The sequence below is a fragment of the Emydura macquarii genome, unplaced genomic scaffold, assembly GCF_026122565.2.
Source record: "Emydura macquarii macquarii isolate MOO-44397 ecotype Brisbane River unplaced genomic scaffold, CSIRO-AGI_Emac_v2 contig_18, whole genome shotgun sequence".
In the NCBI taxonomy this organism is placed as follows: Eukaryota; Metazoa; Chordata; order Testudines; family Chelidae; genus Emydura; species Emydura macquarii.
Window position 1 is genome coordinate 5,015,864 of NW_027130155.1, and position 21,330 is coordinate 5,037,193.

General features: G+C 38.7%; 1 protein-coding gene across 1 annotated transcript; it reads left to right on the top strand.

The window, feature by feature from the left end:
• Positions 1-1,315: 1,315 nt before the first annotated feature.
• On the top strand, positions 1,316-20,154 carry IGSF10 (immunoglobulin superfamily member 10). Its single transcript, XM_067551013.1, has 6 exons — positions 1,316-1,551; positions 4,128-4,257; positions 6,163-6,553; positions 8,162-12,643; positions 13,344-14,244; positions 17,353-20,154. The coding sequence occupies exons 1-6, from the start codon at positions 1,316-1,318 to the stop codon at positions 19,259-19,261; spliced, it is 8,049 nt and encodes a 2,682-aa protein (XP_067407114.1). The 3' UTR covers positions 19,262-20,154.
• The last annotated feature ends 1,176 nt before the right edge of the window (positions 20,155-21,330 follow it).

Genomic DNA, 21,330 nt, shown 5'->3' on the forward strand with positions numbered 1-21,330 from the left:
CACCAAGTAGGGCCTGGCCCCACTGCCGGTGCATGTCTCAGCAGCTGGAGCTCCGAGCCAGACAGCAGCGCGGAGCAGAGGAAGGAAAGGCGCTGCTAGTTACAAAGTGGAGTCGCAGGTAGGGTTTTTTCTATGGCTTTAGGGTTTTTTTTGTCTTTACAGTTTTCTCTCTGACCTTCTCCCCTTTGCTCTGTGCCCAGGTAAACGTTCATTTCAGGCAAGACCAGGCTTGTAGCAACTGTTTTAAGAGTAAAAATCTTGTATGAACATTGAAAGGGCCAAGAGTTTTACTTATTAATCATGGGTAAAATGCTGCTAAAAGTCAGCTAGAGAACCAAATCTCGCTTCCCTTGCTCCCCTGAGTAGGCTCACTGACATCCATTGTGCTAAGGGTAAGAATGGCAGGAACGAGATTTGGCCGATGGGCTCTTTAAACTCCCAGAATCCCTGGATCTTGATCCAGGAGAGGCTGAGCAAGTTGCTGATTTCAGAGACTGCTCAGCACTTCCCAGGGTGCAGGCACAGATTTCTGAACAAAAAGAAATTCACAGTTAAGAATACTGAAATAGTCTCTTCATCTGAACTTGTCTGTAGTTAGGACTGTGTTATAAATGCAGCTCAGTTCAGAGAAGGTTTAGATCCCAACAAGCTTTTAGTGCTAGACTATTAAGTACCAAACTCTGGTAGATGATTATAGGCATTCCTGGAGTCCACCCAAGACATGTAGAACTCTGTGCTAACCAACCCTTGCCCACAGCAGAAACAGGGTATTGGAAGGGGGATTTATTGCTGGGTTATATTCTAAAGCATAGAAAGAACAGGATTAAACTTGAGTGGCATCAGTCATACTTCTACAGCCTGATTTTTGAACTAGCCCAGATTCTTTGAAATTTGTTAATTTTGTTTGGAGTAATTATTTGGCCAGAAAGGGGCTGACGTGTTCTTTGGCAAGAACAAATTACAAGCAGATTTATGGATGCGCTAAATAACCAAAATCATATATTTGTAACAATAGTCTCATTAGGATGTCAGGTTTATTATTTATTATTACTATACCTATAAGCAATAACATGCCTCGTGTTTCTCATTAAAAGTAAGAAACAATGGATTTTTTTTAAAATGATAAATACTCCAGCCTACTGCCTAGATCTAAAGAGTGAGGAAACCCTACCATTTTTACACTAACAAATCTTTCTATAATAGTTGTACACACAAGCTTAACTGTAAAAATACCCAGGTCTAAGATACCAGATACTGATCTCACAATATGACAGCTTCTGTTTTTTTTGTTTTGTTTGTAGGGTTGCATTTGTTCATGCTTGCTGTGAGGGATGTTGTTCTAGGATTAGCACACAGGATGAAAGTAAAAGGCAGAGGCAAACCCTGCTTGCTGGAGTTTCTCTTCAGTTTCTGCCTGGCTACGCTTCCGAGCAGTAGTGCCTGCCCCAGGCTCTGTGCCTGCTACATCCCAACTGAAGTACATTGTACATTCCGGTATCTCACAGCCATCCCACTGCACATCTCCCAAAACGTGGAGCGCATCAATTTAGGGTATGTTTAACATCTGCACTTTATCCATGCTGTGCAATGAACTCCTCTTACTTTGCAAAATATAATTAGAGTTTCTGGGTTTGGGTTAAAAGTGATTTAAAACAAACAAACAAACCAAAGACAAATAGACATCAGGGTTTTATGATTTAAAATTTTAAAATTCACTATTTTGCAATATTCACAATTCGTTACAGTGGGCAGCTGGCAAAACAACGTTCTCCCACACTGATTGGGCGGTCAAAGTTTCAGATTCTAGGGACCATTTCTAAATAATTTAAGGAATATAATTTTTAAAAACAGATTAAAAACAAAATTTATTAAATGTGAGCCATGCTTTGTACAAGAATAGACACCACAAAACAAGAAATCTGAAATCCAGAAACACTAATTACACTCATGTTGTCCTCATTAAGAGGCGATTTTATGTAAGAAGGGGCCACATTTTCTGACCTATCACTTTCACCCACTTTCCCTTTTCCATAACTGGCCGTCTGAGACTTGATTTCCTTCCACTACTTTTACCTCACCATCTTTACGCAAAATCATGTTATCTCTGTGGATATAAGAATCTCCAAAGCTTTGAAATATAAGATTTAAAAAATATATTTATCTGAACCTATTGAGTTTATGAAATTGAATTCAGAGGAGCCTGGAATTTAGATCATCCTTACAAAGGTTAAGGCACTGGACTGGAAATTCAATAGATGTGTAAAATTAGACCTTTGCCACAGATTTCCTATGTAACTTTGACTAGCCACTTAATCTTTCTGTGCCTTCCATCCTAGTCTGTGAAATGGGGATGAAAATACTTTCTACCTCATAGGGTTGCTGTGAGAACAAATTGATTAACATATATAGGTCTCCATCTACGGAGATAAGTGCCAACACGTCCACTTCTGCTGAGGAGAATACATACTGTACCATGATTAAAACTGCTCATAGGATGCTTTGGCACCTCTGTTTCCGTCTGTCAGTTGGATGTGAAATAACACTTGCCTGAATATTTGTCTCAGAAATGGTTCCGTTCTATAACTGGGTAAAAGAGGGAGGGAATAGATTTTTATTTTATCCAGACTGGTTTCTCCCTTTTTATTTCTCACTAACCTCCAAGTTATCTATTCAGTTTTGATTTTCTGTAATGCTCTGTTGTGAAAGTCTCGATATTAGAATCAAACAAGACCAGCGAGCAACTTCATGTTTAAAAAAAAAAAAAAATCAGTATTTGAGGAGTGTGTCTAATCCATATAATCATTATTAGAGGGCCTTCTAACAGGCTGGCTAACAGTGGGCCCCATTCAAATCCTGCCCAGGCTAATAGTAGAGCTTTAGGCTAATGCCCACTGACGTCAACAGGAACTTTTCCATGGACTTAAATGGGCATGGCATCAGGCCCACAGTGATAAGTGCCCAGCACAATGAGGCCACAATCCTGACGGGAGCCTTTTGGTTCTACTGTAATATAAATAAAAATTATTATTAGAAACAACCACCCACCACCATTTTTTATGGCTTTTTGGCCCATGATAAGTAAGCTGCAATTCTCAGTCCAGGTCCTGGTGGAGAGGCATCCACATCACAATATCCCTGATCGTAGTCAATACTGAAGAGTCATGGATATGATGAAAGGATTAGAAAACATGCCTCATAATGATAAACTAAATAGATTGAGCTCCTTGAGTCTAACTAAGAGAAGATTAAGAGATGACTTGATTACAGTCCATTAGTACCTATGGAGGCACTTATGGAAATGTATTAATGGTTTCGTCAATCTAGCTGACAAATGTTAATGGCTGGAAGTTGAAGCTAGACAAATTCAAACAGGAAATAACACATACATTCTTAATAGCGAGAGTAATTAACCACCTGAACAATTTACCAATGGTTGTGATGGATTCTTTATGACTGGTAATTTTTAAATTGATTGGATTTTGAAAGAAAAAGATATGCTCTGTTCTATTGGAATTATTGTGGGGAAGTTTTAAGGCCTGTGTTATACAGGAGGTCAGACAAGATAATCACAATGGCCTCTTCTGGCCTCTGAATCTATGACTCCATTCTTATTTACAGTCACAGCAGAGAGCAATGACTGAACTGACAGAGTGTGCGAACGACATTCTTACATCTCCAGCTACTGTTAAGGCACACCGATGGGGCAATTTATATTTTCTGTGGAACAAAGTCCAGCTGTTCCCACCTTTCACCAGCTATGAATAATTTTGAAAAAAGATCTATAAAAATTCAATGCATTATTGTAGACATCTACCAGCACTGAAGCTCCTTCATCTCCTACACAAGAATCCAAAAATGGCAGTCTCCTCCTCATGTTCTTGCAGCCATCTATTGCAGATATTTCCCCCACCTACTTGAATACAGTCCACAGGAATCAGTCCATGCCAGACTAGCAAAATCTCTAAGTTTTACCTGCTAAGATGGAAAAAGCATTTAGAATTTGCCTTGTCAAATCAGAAGTAAAATTATTTGTTATGCATTTGCAAAAGAAAGTTTTCTTTTGTTTTTTACTTTTGAACTTTAGCTGACTGACTAAACCCAGATCTGGAATGAAATGTTTGTTACAGTTACAACAGCTTGGTTAAACTAACCGAAACAGATTTTTCTGGCCTGGAGAAACTGGAGTTGTTGATGTTGCACAGCAATGAGATCCACACAATCCCTGACAAGACATTCAGTGATTTAAATGCATTACAGGTAAGAACTGAAAATGGAAGATGGCCCCATCTTAGTTTTGCTACAGAGATATCACAAATGGTTCAAATCTATAGGAACAGATCCATAGTCCATGTAGTCTGGTATCCTATTTCTAATGTATCGCAGTGAAAGACACGTCAGAGGAAATCATGCTGTTCCCCTTCCCAGTGAACTTAATTTTGCAATACTGTACCCACAAAGGAAATTTCTTTCTGTCCCAGCTAGGGACTGAGATACCATGCTGAGGAGTGTGGTGGATATCTGCCAACATGGTCCTCGCTAGTATATCTATATCATGTCCACCAAGACAAAAGGCAGACGGAGAGCATTGCTGAAAAGTTCCTCATACTACATCTTCGGTAGAAAAGTTTATCTTTTGTTAATTTGATGGACTAAATAAATACATTTTTAGAAGAATCATATTCCATCAAGATTTTATTTCTCCTGCCAGCATGCTATAGTCTTGCAGCTTTCTCTTATTTTAGCCAAGAAAGTTTCATACTGAAAATGCTATATTCTAATACCAAAGGCTATTGCAGTTCCTTGATGTTATAACAGTGTGTTCCTGTACTTGGGGATGAGACAGGTTTGTAGTATTTGAGCTTTATTTTGTATTTAACATAAAATATTAGTGAACATATGACAGTAGATCTTCACTAATTTGCACATCCCATCATTTGCACACAGAACCAAGTGGGTTTCTTAGCACCTCTCTGCAAAGATTTATTAGAAGATTGTTATAGCAAAATCAAGTATGACACTGAGTTCATTGTTTTCATAAAATGGATTACAAGTTCAGAGGCAATTCTGCCATTGGAGCAACTCAATGGATGCCATTCAGAAATATAAGAACATTAAGTAAAATATAGTTATCTTCAGACCAACTCTGTGTGCAGCTCTCATGTATTAATTTAAAAGTATAGCCTTTCTATTTTCCAGATGAGGAGCCATGTAGGATTGCTGCAATGCCTCTGAATATAAGTGCATATTTCACCAAGGGTAGCTCCAACAGCTGGACTTCAGAGCACACCTGGAGTTATTCAGAAATAGCTGTTCCCGAATAGTTACATGTTTCTCAACTAAAATTTTGAACCACAGCTGTTAACTGGTAGAAGACAAAGTGTGACTATAAATAATTACAACTGAATATTATTTGGAAAATACTTGAAGAAAGTTGATTTTGTGCATTATTGTTGCTTTTTGTGTTGTTTGCTTACTCACTAATTTGCAACATTCAGTAATTCATAAAGGCTTCACCAGTTCTTTGTGGGGATTGGGAAGGTAGTAAAGTATCATTACAACCTGAAAAATGACTGCAGAAATGGCATTATAGTTCCATATTTACTAGCACACAATGACTTTTTGTCAGATTTGCTCATTTTACAAGTAAAAAGATGGTTTTCCAACTGCCAGTCTGCAAACAAAGTGCCATCTGAAAGTTGAGCTTGGGTTAGCACATTATCTCTCATAATAAAGCTTCTTCAACTGAGGCTGATTTAACAATTCTTTTCATTATTTGTCAGCCAAAACAGAATCCCAGCTTGTCCTCCCATATTTGTATTGGCTCTGTAGTAATAACTGGAGAAAAAATATACACCCACTTTTCACTTATTTTATGGTCAAACCCTGCTTACCTTCTTCACAAAAGTAGTTTAATTGGGACCATTTGTATGAATAAAGTGCACACATATATTGGTCTGTTGAATAAGAAGGTATCTTTGAAGTCATGTCTGACCATAACCACATTGACAAAAATAATTATATATATGGGGTTTTTCCCATAGTGGCCATCACTCTTGTACATAGGTACTTTCACCTAACAAAGTAATAATAATTCAAAGTTGTAACAATATCAAAATAATGTAGCTTTTTGTTAGACTTTTATCACTATTTTTTCATTAACAGGTCTTAAAAATGAGCTATAATAAAGTCAGAAAACTTCAGAAGGACACTTTTCATGGTCTCAAGAGCTTGGTACGGCTGCATGTGGACCACAATCAAATTGAATTTATACACCCAGAAGTTTTCTATGGGCTTACATCACTCAGGCTGGTGCACTTGGAAGGAAATTTACTTATACAGCTTCATCCAGACACTTTTGTCACGCTGCGCTACATCCAGATATTTAAAACATCCTCCATAAAGCATATATACTTGTCTGACAACTTCTTAACTTCACTACCACAAGAGATGTTTTCTTACATGCCTGAACTTGAGAGCATATACCTTCATGGAAATCCCTGGTCCTGTGATTGTGATCTACAATGGTTTGCAGACTGGGCAGAACAATGGCCAGGTACAGTACGAGCTGAAAAATGTGTTTGTCTATACATTCTAATTAGGTTGGTGACTTCCCTTGAGGTCTTTACCAGGGAGGCATAATTGTCTTATGGCTACAGCTACAGTGTGAACCTGGAGATCTGGGTTCTGTTTCTAATTGCCACTGACTTAATGTGTGACCTTAACCTCTCTAAGCCACCTGATAAAATGGAGAAAATAGCTGCCAGGTTTTGAAAGTTCTTTGAGATACTTTGTTGAACTGCACTATTTAAGTGCAAAGTATTATGATTACCAATGAGTAAAGTCCGGATAGAGGCATGATAGTACAGAGTCTTTTTTTTTTTTTTTGCCAAATTAATAATTAAAGGGGACTTATGAAGAGTAAGAAATTGGTCATTACTATTATAACACTTTTTAAAGTGTAACACTTTATTCTGTGACTTTTTCTGTTCATCTCCTAGGACTTCCTTGTCAGCTGATTAAAATATTATTCCTTACCATACCAGGCTCCATAGTACTTTATTCCCTTAAACTACCATGCATTTCTTTTATTTCCATTATTGTTAGCTAGCAACATGCGCACGCAGACAGGGTAACCTCTGAATGTTATTTAGTGGCCTAGATGAACTGAAGTTAGAGGTCCCAATACATTTCCAAGCTCAGCTGTCTCTAAAGGGAACCTTTTTTGGCAGTGCCAAAGACTGAATGTTCAAGAACGCATTATATTCTCTCTCTATAGGTGAAAATGTTAAAGGAGAATGAATTATCCTTTTTCTTTATAGGTGGTTCCCTGTAGGGCTGGACTGAGGCATATTTTATGTGGGATGGGGATAGTGAGATGCATTAAATGTATAATGTTTTCAGTTCAGTTTACAATTTGATTACCAGAGCAAATAATTTTTCTAGTTTTTATATTTTAAGCACATATTATGGTTTGCAATCTTAGTGTCAGGAATAATAATTATAATTTACAAGAACAAGCAGCCTTCTTCAGAAAAATTTCTGTGATAAATTGTTTTCATGACAAACTGTTTCCAGACAATGTTGCCAAACATGCCTGACAACTGATTTTTTTTTTTGGAAAGACTGAGATAAAATGGAAGGATTGTCTGGTGGAAAAAGGATAAGAAAGGCAGCCTTAGACAAGTCCCTTTGTTTCTCTATGGTTTACTGTTGCTGTAATTAAAATAAGGAAAGTAATAATTGCTTCCCTCATAGGGTTGAGCCTCAAATAATTAGGGCCATATTGTGCCTAACAGCAGTGAGTCTGCACAAGTGAGGAAGAGGGCACAAGGAGTTTCTTCTCCTTTTTGCCTCCCTGAATAGGATCTGGGCACAATAGCACAATGCCTCCTACAGCTCCTCCTACACTAGCTATGGTAGCCTTCCAAGGCAAAGTTGTGGCATGCTAACTCGCTGTGACAGCAGTGATGATCATGCTGAAGATTTCACTAGTGGAATAGGAAATAGTTTAAAATAAAGCTTGGTAATCCATTAAAGATCATGACTGTCAGTATTTTATAGCCTTTTATTCAGGGAAAGATCTTTCAGAAAATTATAAGTTGTTGTTTTGGTATTGGAACTAGTATCGCAAACACTTACATTATTTTTTCCTCCCCCCTAGATACTATAAAGTGCAAGAAAGACAGAGGCTTTTCTAGTGCCCAGCAATGTCCGGTGTGTGCCAATCCCAGAAATTCTAAAGGCAAACATTTAGTTAACATCCCATCTGCAGCTTTCACCTGTAGCAGGCCAACCATAGACCCTTCCCTGAAATTTAAAAACATCACTGTGCCAGATGAAGAGGATTTCACTTCTATCTCTTACAAAGATTTTATAGCTCCCATTGGAACCATGATGTTGAACATGACAGATCAAACAGGAAATCAAGCTACCTTGGTTTGCAGTGTTCAAAAACCCACAGAAATGTCCCCAATCTCATTTGACAAAGCTGGGGATAATAAAGTGCTCAAAGTATCATTTTCAACATTTCTGGTCTGTGGTATTGATTATGAACACATTCAACAGCTGTGGAGCATATTGGCCCTATACAGTGATTCTCCCCTGAAACTCGAAAGGAATCTCTTACTGACCAAACTGCCTTACATCAGTTACAAGTACAAACAGACCCACTCTGAAAAAGAAGAAGTTTTTACCAACGTAGAGAGTGAACTGAGAGCTGAACCTCCTTGGTTGCTGCAAGACCAGATGGCATTACAATTAGACAGGACAGCAACCACACTCAGCATGCTACATATTCGATATGTAACTGATGCTCAAATTGTCTTGCCCACTGCTGATGAAAAACAGCTGAGACGCAGCTGGGCCATAATTTCAAGAACTAATAAGACAAGAATGGAACACTCCATTTTAGTTGGTGGGATTGTGGAACTGGACTGCCAGGCATTTGGAGAGCCTACTCCTACCATTGAATGGATACTAGCTGATGGGAGCAAAGTTAGAGCTCCACATGTCAGTGAAGATGGAAGAATCATAATAGCTAAAAATGGAAAATTCACGCTACGGACAGCTGATAGTTTTGACACGGGGGTTTATCACTGCATAGGCACAAATTATAATGATGCAGCTGTCCTAACATTTAGAATCACAGTGATTGATCCTTACGTGCAGCACAATGATATTAATGGAGCTCAACTTTCCACATTCATTGGTGACACACTCTATCTTCCATGTCAGTCTGCTGGTGTCCCAGATGCATCTATTAGTTGGATCCTACCTGAGCACACAGTTCTTCATCAATCTGTGAGAAACAAACATATTTTCCACAATGGTACACTAAAAATAACAGAGATGACAGAACGAGATAGTGGCTATTTTAGGTGTGTAGCAGCCAATCAATATGGAATGGATTTTTTGATTTTCCAAGTGCTGGTTAAAGTGAATGAGGACGCTTCACAAAAACAAAAGACAGCTCCAGAAGAAAATGAAGAGAGAGCTGGATCTGGCCACGAAGAGCTTACAAAACATAAGCTCTTAAGTGTTACAAAACATAAGTATCCATTAGCTACCGTACAAACTATAGTATCAAGTAAAGCACTTACTGACTCTACATCTAGAAATCAATCCATATGGACTGCGAATAAACAGAATAACTATAGAGAGATGACTTACAGACACAATGGGGACAAAATAAACAGACGATTTAGGGGACACAGAAGACCATTCACTTCCTCAGCTAGGAGAGTTGACCCACAGCGTTGGGCAGCATTTTTGGAAAAAACTAAGAAGAATTCCACTTTTCCAGAAAAACAAGAAAATGCCACAACAAAACCGCCTACACCAGTCCATCTATCCTCAAAGATGTCTGGGGATAAGGAAGAAACATCTGGTGACCATATACCTCCAGAAGAGGAATTTATTATACTAGCAACTGAAGCACCTACCATACCTACTCTGAAAAAAGTTTCAGCAAGTATTGTGACTGGAGAACCTGAAACTACATTGAGTAATACCAACTCTAAAACAACTTCTGTCATGGTTACAGAGGCAGTAGCTCCAACAGTTAGCCCATGGATTACAACACAGTCTATAAGACCCAAGAGTAAAAAACTATATTCAGATCTAAAGCCTGCAGTCACAAGACCAAACTTGCTGGAAACTTCTGAATTAAATCAAGCATCATTAACCAATATACAGTCATTAGCATCATCTAGTTTAGTGAATAGTACAGCTAAGGTCTTTAATGCTGAACACAGATTGGTGTCTTTTGGGGAAAGTAATCAGAATTTAAAAATCACATCTACAACACCAACAGCAGATGTTACTAAAGTCAGCAGCCTCGTAACTTCCCAGAACACAGTTGAAAAATCTGATTTATTTACTGAGTCTATTGACAGGACTTCAACTAAATCAGATCATCAAATATCTGTAGTGACAGTCAGTGAGCCAAATAATGAATTTGATCACATTTACTTTCACAGTACTCAAAAAATAATAACTCCTAAACTACCACCAGGGTCAACTATTATTACTCATCAACAGATTCAGATATTTAGAGATGTTACAACTAACACACCACAGTCAAGACAACGATATGGAAGACGAAGGAAAATTTCTGGTAGAAGACGAATTGTTAGACCTGATCGAATTCCAGCTATCAGAGGACATAGATATAATTTTGTGAGAAAAGACTCCACTAGAGAAAGTACAACTCTGCCTCCAGCTATAGAGCTGGGCACAAAATGTCTATCGTGTTCACATCCCACAACTTCTTCCAGCAGTTCTCTTTCACTGCTTAGCTCACAAACATATACACCCTCCCCTTTGAAAGTGGATATACCAGAACTCACATCAGAGCAACCTACAACTACAAGTCAAAACACAGCATTCCTGGCTGAAGAGAAAAACAGACCCACTGCAGAAGAAAAAACAATTTCCACGGTAATGCCTTTCTATAGGGAAAGTACACAGGGTACCCTGCAAAGAGAACTAGAGGCCAGTGCACCATTACAAACATACACTGACAGAATCTCATCTTTCAGTATCAAATTCTCTACAACTGCAAGACAGTCCCCTAGTGTTGCTATGAAAACTACAACTTCTGCAGGTAGCAAGACATCTTCAAATGTTAAATCCATCTCACCAACCACTAAAAGTAGAACTTCTTCTAAAGTTTTAAGAGGAAAAATTCCTTGGCACCATCTCTTTGGAAACACACACATTCAAAAGGAGCTATTGAAGAAGCTACCCAGACAACGAACAAATACAGTGCCATCATCAGCAATAACAACCATGCTTCCTAAAACAATTGCAACACTATCCACAGACAGTGTTTCTCCTTTACATTTAACAACTATTCCAGTGGAAGTGAATCAAACTGATGATCTCTTATCCCTAACTAAACCTATCGATCATGACAATAGTACGTCAAAGAAACATAGTCCCCTTTCATCTCTTACTACTGCAGAACTTCCATCTTCAGCCTATTTTTCTAATCTTGCAACTGTTATCAACAAAAAAATGAATGCAACAAGACCAATGCCAATGTTTAGATCTACTACTGTTGCCCATATTGAAAATAAAATCACTAAAATTAAAGCACTCAGACTTGGAAGGAGGAGAGATCAAAGGAGGAAAAAGCCCCAGAAGATTATGACTTCACAAAGCATTACTACAAGCTATAGCACTACTGCTTCATCAGTGAACAGAGAATTATGTATCCTGACAGCAGCTAAATCTTTAACTAAGCCCACCATCCCCATAGCCACTGAGTCTTTTTATAGGAACACAAGTGCAATCCCAATTACAGCTGTGCCTCAGCCACAGAATTTTAGCACAACAGATGTAACTAAAGATTCACTTGCAACAACTACGCAAGCACTAACAAGAATTACAACAGCTGAGAACATTCAACCTGTTAAACTACCATCTGATGTTCTCATTACTGAAAATCCTGCCACTGCAATCCCAACCACATCACCTTCTTTGGAGCCTTTCAACACCACCCCAATATTACCTGTCTCATCCTTTGTAACATCTAAATCAGTGTCTATTGAACAAAACAAAACTATTGTAATGGTAAGTAAAAGACCACACCAAAAAATGGGACAAAAAGTTATTCAGCAGAAACATACAGCAAAAGCAACATTTCCTGATAGAGCTGAACTAAGTACCAAATCTGCTGTAAATACCCATGCAATCAACCCCAGAATACAGCATCCGACCCCATTAGCATCCCAAATAACAGTCACACCATATGCAAGTGTCTTGCAAATCACCTTATCTCCCCGATGGGAAAACAAGTTTTGGCATAAACCATCTCCTGAAGTTTCAGAAATAGGCAAAACAACAACAGTTAATACCCTGACTATAGTAAAATCCTCACAGAGCTCCATTCAATATACTCCTGCATGGGGAAGGGACAAGGACAATTTTGTCAAAACCTGGTCTGACAAGACAGCTGATCAAGAAACCAACAACCACCTCATAGCCCTAGACTCCTTATACAGAAATAGATTGGCAAAGCCTAGAATAGTCGGAGGAAAACTGGCAGTTTTTACAGTCTTGGCTAATTCAGATGCCTTCATCCCATGTGAAGCGACTGGTAATCCCCTTCCAACATTTCATTGGACTAAAGTATCATCAGGTAAGCTTTTTAAGTCTTCTTTAAAACGTTGTCCTCTAATAAATACCAGCAATAAAACAGGTGCACCATGCTGGAATATTGCCATGCTTTAGGTGGGCTACCAGGCATAAAGCAATAAGATGAATACTACATGGGCTGAAAAGCAGTAATATCCCAGCATGACACACACATCCTGAAGTGTCTCATTGTATTTATAAAATGGCTCTTGAAGAAAGAGAAAACAGAAAAACGTCAATTTATATTTAACAATGTTTACCATATTTAACATACGTTAAACAATAGCATAGTGAGGCCTATACAGAAGACCATCCTTATTAAGAATCCACCTGTAATAAGAGCTTGCATTCCATTGCTGAGCAATTCAGCTTCCGTTTATTGGAAGATCACCTCCACTAAGTAATCGTTTTTTGTTGGTCCCTTAAGACATCTTTCGCAATATACATAAATACATGCCCTATTATTCCTCTTGTTCCTGTCACTGTTCTTTAGCCCTTTTAAGGAAAGTAGGCTAGGCTAAAGAAAGTGTGCTCACATACCATGGTGGTGAGGAGTGCAGGATAAAAACCTAGACACAGCTGAATGGACGTGCTTTTTTGGTTGCAAATATTACTGTATTAGACAAAAAGCATAAATAAATAACCGTTTTTGATGTAATATAAATATATATATATATATATTTTTGTTGTTGTTGTTTAATTAGGGACTGATGTATCAAAAAGCAAGCGTGACAACAGGTTTGAAGTATTTGCCAATGGCACCCTCTCCATCCAGAACGTTAACATTCAGGATCGTGGACAGTACCTGTGTGTTGCTGCCAACCAGCATGGCTCAGATCGGCTCCTGGTCACATTGTCTGTGGTAGCATATCCACCTAGGATCCTCGAGGGCAGGTCAAAGGTGATCACTGTCCATTCTGGAAATCCTGTGGCTTTGAAGTGTAGAGCTGAAGGTAGGCCCATCCCTACCATTTCCTGGATTCTAGCAAACAAAACACATGTCTCAGAATCTTCTCCAGGAAGCAAGCAAGTTTCGGTGCAACCAGATGGCACTTTAATAATCAAGGAAGTCACTGTTTATGACAGAGGACTTTACATATGTATGGTTAGTAATCCAGCTGGTACAGATACGCTGACAGTAAAACTACAGGTGATTGTGGCACCTCCCATTATTTTGGAAGAAAAGAGACAGTACATTTCAGGAATTATGGGTGTAAGTTTGCAACTCCCCTGCACTGCAAAAGGAAAACCTCATCCCAGTGTTCACTGGGTTCTCTTTGATGGAACGGTAGTGAAGCCTTTGCACTTTGTAAATGCCAAACTGTTCCTGTTCTCCAATGGAACCCTCTACATAAGAAACATAGCTCCTTCTGACAGCGGGAATTATGAATGCATAGCTACAAGCTCCACCGGGTCAGAGAGAAGGGTGGTAAATTTGACGGTGGAACAGAGAGATACAATTCCCAGAATAGCAACTGCATCTCCGAAAATGACTCAGTTGAATTTTGGGGACAGATTGCTTCTGAACTGTTCAGCTACTGGGGAGCCAATGCCCAGAATAATCTGGAGGTTGCCTTCCAAGGCAGTTATTGACCAGTGGCACAGGTAGGAATATTTCTTTGTGACTGAGCGCTTACTTTATTTTTCTGGTGCTTACTTTTAACATTGCAAACCACAAATCACTGAAATAATTTTCTGAGAGCGCCAACCCTGTGATATTGCCATGCATAAGTGCCTAATATACTCTGTATTACTGAAGCCAGTTATTTGTTTTTTAACCTGTAACAAAAGTTAGTCATCTCTAGTGACAGAAAATTTAATTTTATTATTATATTTCTAATACCAGTGGCACAAATTCAACCTTATCATAAGGTGGTGCAGGCCCACTAAATCAGTGAAGATGAATTTATTCATGCAAGGGCTGAATTTAGGTCATTTTATTCTGTCCTGATTTAGGGCCAAATCCTTAACATATGTGTATCCGTTGAGTGGGATTTGGATGGTAATATAAAAATTGACACAGATGCAGGATATATGCATTAGAGGAAGCTTGAGGATTTTACTGTACCTCCTAGGCGTTTATATGTGCACTACAAAAGAGATTTAACATAAATCAATTAAATTATTGGCATCAGAGCACAATGGCTGCAGATAAATGCAATAAACTTTTATTATAATCTGGTGTATCTGGTAATAATAATTTAATTATGCTTTGTAAGACTGCTTGTTGAAACAAACCACTTTAGCAGTGACAGTAATAGTTTATGAACGTAGTGCCAAGCAAACTGATTGTTCAGAGTGATGTAGTTGGGTATCATCTGAATATTAAACTGGTAACAATTAGCAATTTATTTTATAAAAATAAAAAGCTTACCCCTTAGGAAATAACTTAAAACAGTTTGTACATAATAAACACTAAATTTGTGGGTGTAGAAGTTGAGACAGTTTAAACTGTTACAAAATACAATTTTTGACTGTAATTCCAAAACTATGGGGTCTAGTTATTGGACACAGAGAGGGGCTTCATCCTACAACTCCAGAGACTGCTGCATACTCTGACACTTAGTTACCAAGCAAAAAATTCAAGCAAAGACTAGATTTGATTACATGAACAACTTCCACAATTACAAACCCTCTAACTTCAGAACTTCTCCCAAAAAGCGGAGAGCTACAAGGTTCACTTAGGAAAGGCTAGGTCTATTGAAGGTATCAAATAACTGCACATATTCCTCGTTTCCAGTTTCCAGCTATATTATAAAATGGAAGAGATCACTTGATGCTGCAGAGCTTAAGAACGCCACAGAAATGGTACCTCGGTACAATGGTGCTCTTAAGCTCTGCAAGCATGGAACGATTATTACCTGATTCAGACGAGTGCTGGTCCTGAAACACTGGTGTGAAGAACATTTATAATTTAGCCTAACTCATTTTTTATTTAGTGCTGGCGAGGTAGTCTGAAGAAGGCTGAAATGAGAGAGATGAAGAGGGAAAAAAACACAGCTTTTAATACAGAGTGCAACAAAGGCATAACCCTAATAAAAAAGCAGGCATATTGTCACAAACCAATGCTCCAAAATACCCTTTATAAGGCATATGTAACTTCTTTAAGCCTTGTCCCCCAAACATCCACATATTTTTGGCTGTAGATGGAGGTTTTCTTATGCACCTGTAAAGTGACAGAATTAACTCATCTCTCTTGCCTGTGGGCATTTTTCCTGCAGAAGGGCAATATGTGACTCTCACTTTACAACAGATAACCTAGTAAGGATGTATTAATAAATAGGTAGCTGTAATAAATAGCTTCCCATTTCAAATTAATTATGTTGCCTTATATATATGTACACTGATATATATCCAAAAGATTGGATACTTGGTCTTTAATGTTCATCCTATGAATATTTATCCATATTATGTTATACATTCACTATAAAACGAATTATTTATAAACCTGGGTATGGCTCTGGTACCAGAGAGACCCTTGGTAGCAGGTGTTAGCTAGCTGGTTGCCTTCTGAAGCTAAGATCTACAACTCCTTAATATCTCTTTTAAGGTAGAATTTTAAATGGTATTGTTTACAATAGAAAACGTATTCGGAAATTATACAAAGTATGCTAATAGACACTAAAACTAGGAATTGGCTTGGCAAATATAAGCCTGGACAACAATGCAAAACATTGTAGTAAAAAAAGCTACTAGCCAAATGGAATACAGAACTAATCCCATAACTGTCAGAAAATCCAGCCCCCCCCCCCCCCCCACCCCCTACAAAAGGATAAATTCCCAGTCAATAGTGCATAATACTCACCATTTCTGTAGTGAACAAGAAAGTAAGTTTTCCCTAGGGCCTGATTCTTCTCACTTGCACCACTGTGACACCAAAGAATCTCCACTGAAGTCAATAGAATTACATTAGAGCAAATACTGTTGTATGATCAGAATCAGACTCCAAGGCCCACATTATCTGATGCAATGCGTTCTAACTACTGTGTCACTCTGCTAGCTTAAACTGGTTCTAAATTCAGTTTAACCAACCAAGAGATGATCTCACTGTCAGGATGATCTTGCAGTGCCTGCTATATCATGCAGTCTCCTTGCTGTAGGGAAACATGGAAACAGTTGATGCCCTTTATGCCATGCTGATCTTGGGTTGTGTTTTCAGCCCCTTGGTGTTAGAGCAGCCATCAGGTTGTTCTAACAAAATGCAGGGGGAACATGTCAATACACACAACTACTCCAGGAAGGAGACAGGGTAAAGGAGAACTTTGTCTGTTTTGTACACAACTCTCTGAACTATGCTAGCTGCTTTTTGGCTTTGGTTGAAGACCTGGCCCCTAAATTCTGGATCTCTCTTCCCCTGTTGATCTGACAGCCCAAGTTTGATGACTTTCATGGCACATAACATTTATTTTTCCAGTCTTTTGGGGAGGTGGGAGGGAGGGCGAGATGGGTTTGAGTGGTCAAAGGGGGAAGATAAATTAGTCCTAACGGAAATGGGGGAGCAGGGTTTAGGAAAGATATTGATGTATCTTTATTTTTGCTTAAAATTAATTGTGTACCTTTATGTACAGCATGGAATAGGCACAATTTTAAGATACAGAAGTTACAGCATATTCATCACCTTTAGGCCGTATGTCTTTATGTCACTTATTGGGGCTTAGTGTTCTTCTTTAGCACATGGCTACATATTAAACAATTCTTTTTTTCCTCTTCTAGAATGGGAAGTCGAATCCATGTTAATCCTAATGGATCCTTGTTTATTGAGTCAGTCACTGAAAAGGATGCAGGTGACTATTTATGTGTAGCAAGAAACAAAATTGGAGATGACCTGATACTAATGAAAGTCAGTGTGACGATGAAACCAGCAAAGATTGACCAAAAACAGTATTTTAAAAAACAGGTACCATATGGGAAGGACTTCAGGGTGGACTGCAAAGCCTCTGGGTCCCCTGAACCAGAGATCTCCTGGAGTTTGCCAGATGGCACGATGATTAATAATGTGATGCAAGCAGATGACAGTGGACGCAGGTCTCGGAGATACATTCTTTTTGACAATGGAACTCTGTATTTCAGTAAGGTTGGAATAGCTGAAGAGGGAGACTATACCTGTTATGCCCAAAATACACTGGGAAAAGATGAAATGAAGGTACACATTACAGTTGTAACAGTTGCACCTCGTATAAAGCAAAATTACAAGACATATGCTAAAGTAAAAGCCGGGGATACTGCAGTATTTGACTGCGAGGTTGTTGGAGAACCTAAGCCAAAAATATTTTGGTTGCTACCTTCCAGTGACATGATCTCAGCTTCAACTGACAGATATTTACTTCATATTAATGGTTCGTTGTCAGTCAGCAAGGTAAAACATTTGGATGCTGGGGAGTACGTATGTGTTGCCCGTAATCTTGGGGGGGATGATACAAAACTTTATAAACTGGATGTTGTTTCTAAACCACCTAGGATAAATGGTTTATATACAAACAAAACTGTCATTAAAGTAACAGCAATAAAGCACTCAAAGAAACAAATAGACTGTATGGCAGAAGGGACTCCTTCCCCTCAAATTATGTGGATTATGCCAGACAATATTTTCCTAACAGCTCCATACTATGGGAGCAGAATAACAGTACACAAAAATGGGACACTTGAAATTCGGAATGTAAGGCCTTCAGACACAGCAGATTTTATATGTGTGGTACGTAATGATGGAGGAGAAAGCATATTGGTAGTGCAGTTGGAGGTATTAGAAATGCTAAGACGACCAATGTTCAGAAATCCATTCAATGAAAAAATAATAGCAAAACCAGGAAAAACAGTCAGATTAAATTGTTCTGTGGATGGAAACCCTCCTCCTGAAATCATCTGGATATTACCCAATGGCACCCGATTTTCCAGGGGAGCCAGAATTTCCCGGTATCACATAGGCAGTAATGGTACACTAATCATCTATAATCCTTCCAGAGATGACGCAGGAAAGTATCGCTGTGCAGCTAGAAATAAAGTGGGCTACATTGAAAAGCTGACCATTTTGGAAGTTGGCCAGAAGCCCACTATTCTGACTCATTCAAGGGGACCAATAAAGAGCATCAGTGGGGAATCATTATCCCTTCACTGTCTCTCTGATGGAAGCCCCAAACCAAACATTATATGGACAGTTCCAAGTGGCTATGTGCTAGATCGGCCTCAAATTACTGGGAAATATATACTACTTGAAAATGGTACTTTAGTTATCCGAGAAGCAACCATTCATGACAGAGGAAACTATGTGTGTAAGGCTCAGAACAATGCAGGAGAGTCATCTATAACTGTTCCTGTAATGACTATAGCCTATCCCCCACGGATTACAAATAGATTGCCACAGAGTATACACACTATGGCTGGGACAGCAGTTCAGCTCAACTGTATGGCACTGGGGATACCAAAACCAGAAATCACATGGGAGCTGCCCGACCACTCTGTGCTGTCCCCTGGTACTAAAGGCAGGTCATCCGGAAGTGAACTTCTTCACCCTCAAGGGACATTAGTCATTCAGCAGCCAAAATCTTCAGATTCTGGTGTATACAAGTGCATAGCTAAGAATCAGCTTGGCAGCGATTTCACAGCAACATATATTCAGGTCGTTTGAAATGAGAAATACAGTCTAAACAATTGTTAGTCTCCATCTGGACTGAAGTTTGTGGAAGATGTTTAATCAAAGGCAGCCATGGGAATACAGATGAATCCAAATACATTAACAGTAATCAATGTATAATGAACATGCAAAAGAGAAAGGATGGGAAAAAATCTTGCAATATGAATTAGCACTGATTTACTCAATGACCAAATGGATTTCAATTAAAAACTAACATAAGGCACTTTTAATTTGCCAACACACACTGAACATCAAAATAAAACTACTTTCCAGAAATGTACCTGAAAAGTCTTCAGTAAAGTACGGACTTTTTTTAATATTAGTTTCTTATTGTCCCATCTTGTATCACTATGAAAAGCATGGAACACATAATGCAAAAATATTTAAGAACAAAAAGAGCACATTTTATTGTGATTTAAATTGCCTTACTGATATGTATGAATATTTTGTAGTTCTTTTATAAATATTTCACAGAAAACAAGTGTTGAACTATTTTTAATAATATGACATTCTATTCTTTCAGGGCTCTTGGAAGAATACAAATACACATTTAATAATGCTCTGTAAATAGCCAATAAGATTTCTATTTATCCTTATTTAAACATTCAAAAGCAACAAAACCGGTTTATTAAAACAGTGTAGGTTGGTATAATGTTCCTTTCACCACATGCTCACAGCTTCTAAAGATTTCAAATTAAAAAAGTAAGTGCATCAATTTGTATAAGAATTTAGAGTGCAGGGGGGCTCAATCAAATAGAAAATAGTCTTCCAAAACATCTGCCTCCTAAAGCTCAGAAGAAGGCTTTTACGACAACAGGAAATGGCCACTAAGGCATTCTACACCAGAGAAGATTTTTGGACTCCATAGGCCAAATAAACCTCAAAAGCTTAAGTCACAAACTGACTCACTGTCTTTCTGAGATAGGCGTTAATGTCAGTGGAGGGGTCGGGGCACCACCTCTAACACTACTACAGAACCCGAGTATTTGCAGGGAATGCTGAGCCTAAACTCACAGATTTGGGACATATGCATGGAGCAGAAGCCCGTAAGTGTTACTCCCAGAGGTCCTTTCCACACTAGCAACATGGTAGGCTGGTTTTGCTGCCCCTGGTTCCCATGGCCACAACTGGAGTTCTATGACCCTTTCCAACAGGGATCATAGATTGCAGAGCAGAAATTAATGCTTCTGTGGGAAACATTAGCTTCTGTAGCAGTAACCACAGAAAATCTGTTGGATGTGGGAAACAGTGTAGAGCAGTTGCTGCCATGTAACACTATCCTAGTACCTTACATCAGTAAAATGTCACACAATATTTAAAATTATTATAGACAAAATAAGTATAAGCCATTACACATAAAAGAGGCCCCATAATAGAAACCCCTGTACATTAACAAAGGAACAGACCACTCAACCCATCTATTGAATTAACCCATAGGTCATTCTATCAGGCTCTTGACAAGCAGAACGTGGTCAGGGTGTACCCAAGATCTGAGTGTAGATTCTACCCCATTTGACTAAATTTTAGTCAGCTGGGGAAGAACTTTAAAAAGAGGCCACAGCCTAATTTTTAGCTGACTTTTCCGTGGTGGATCGGTCACTTCCTGAGGTCAGCCACATACAGAAGTTTGTGATAGCTGCTTGTTCCTTTCTTCCCTACTACTGATGGGACGTAGAGGGAAATTGGCTGGATTAAATGATTCTGTTTACTTAATCTCAGGAATGCCCTTAGCAGCTAATGAAGAGCACTTAAAGGACTGTAAACCCAAAGGATTAACAAATAATCCAATGTCCGTTGTAAACCACTGAAGGGACAGTGGAAGGAAGTCATCCTAGCACACAGGAAACCAAAACATATTTTCATTTAAAAAGCAGCAAAAAATTAGGCCCATTCGAAGACCTGCCACTAACGTGGGGTTAATAAATCTTCCTGTCTGTAGTCACACAGGACAGTTACTCTGATTTGCTGTGAGGTTCAGAATAATTAGGAATAATGAGTTGGTGACAATGTTGTTTGCATGAGCGTCCTAGCCACCTCCAAAACCTTAGGATCAAAAAATTGCC

Excerpts from the sequence above, each read along its gene's own strand:
- IGSF10 (XM_067551013.1), top strand. The coding sequence starts at position 1,316 with ATGCTTGCTGTGAGGGATGTTGTTCTAGGATTAGCACACAGGATGAAA. Across the intron at positions 1,552-4,127 it reads GTGGAGCGCATCAATTTAGG|TTACAACAGCTTGGTTAAAC; the intron begins GTATGTTTAACA and ends TGTTTGTTACAG. Across the intron at positions 4,258-6,162 it reads GTGATTTAAATGCATTACAG|GTCTTAAAAATGAGCTATAA; the intron begins GTAAGAACTGAA and ends TTTCATTAACAG.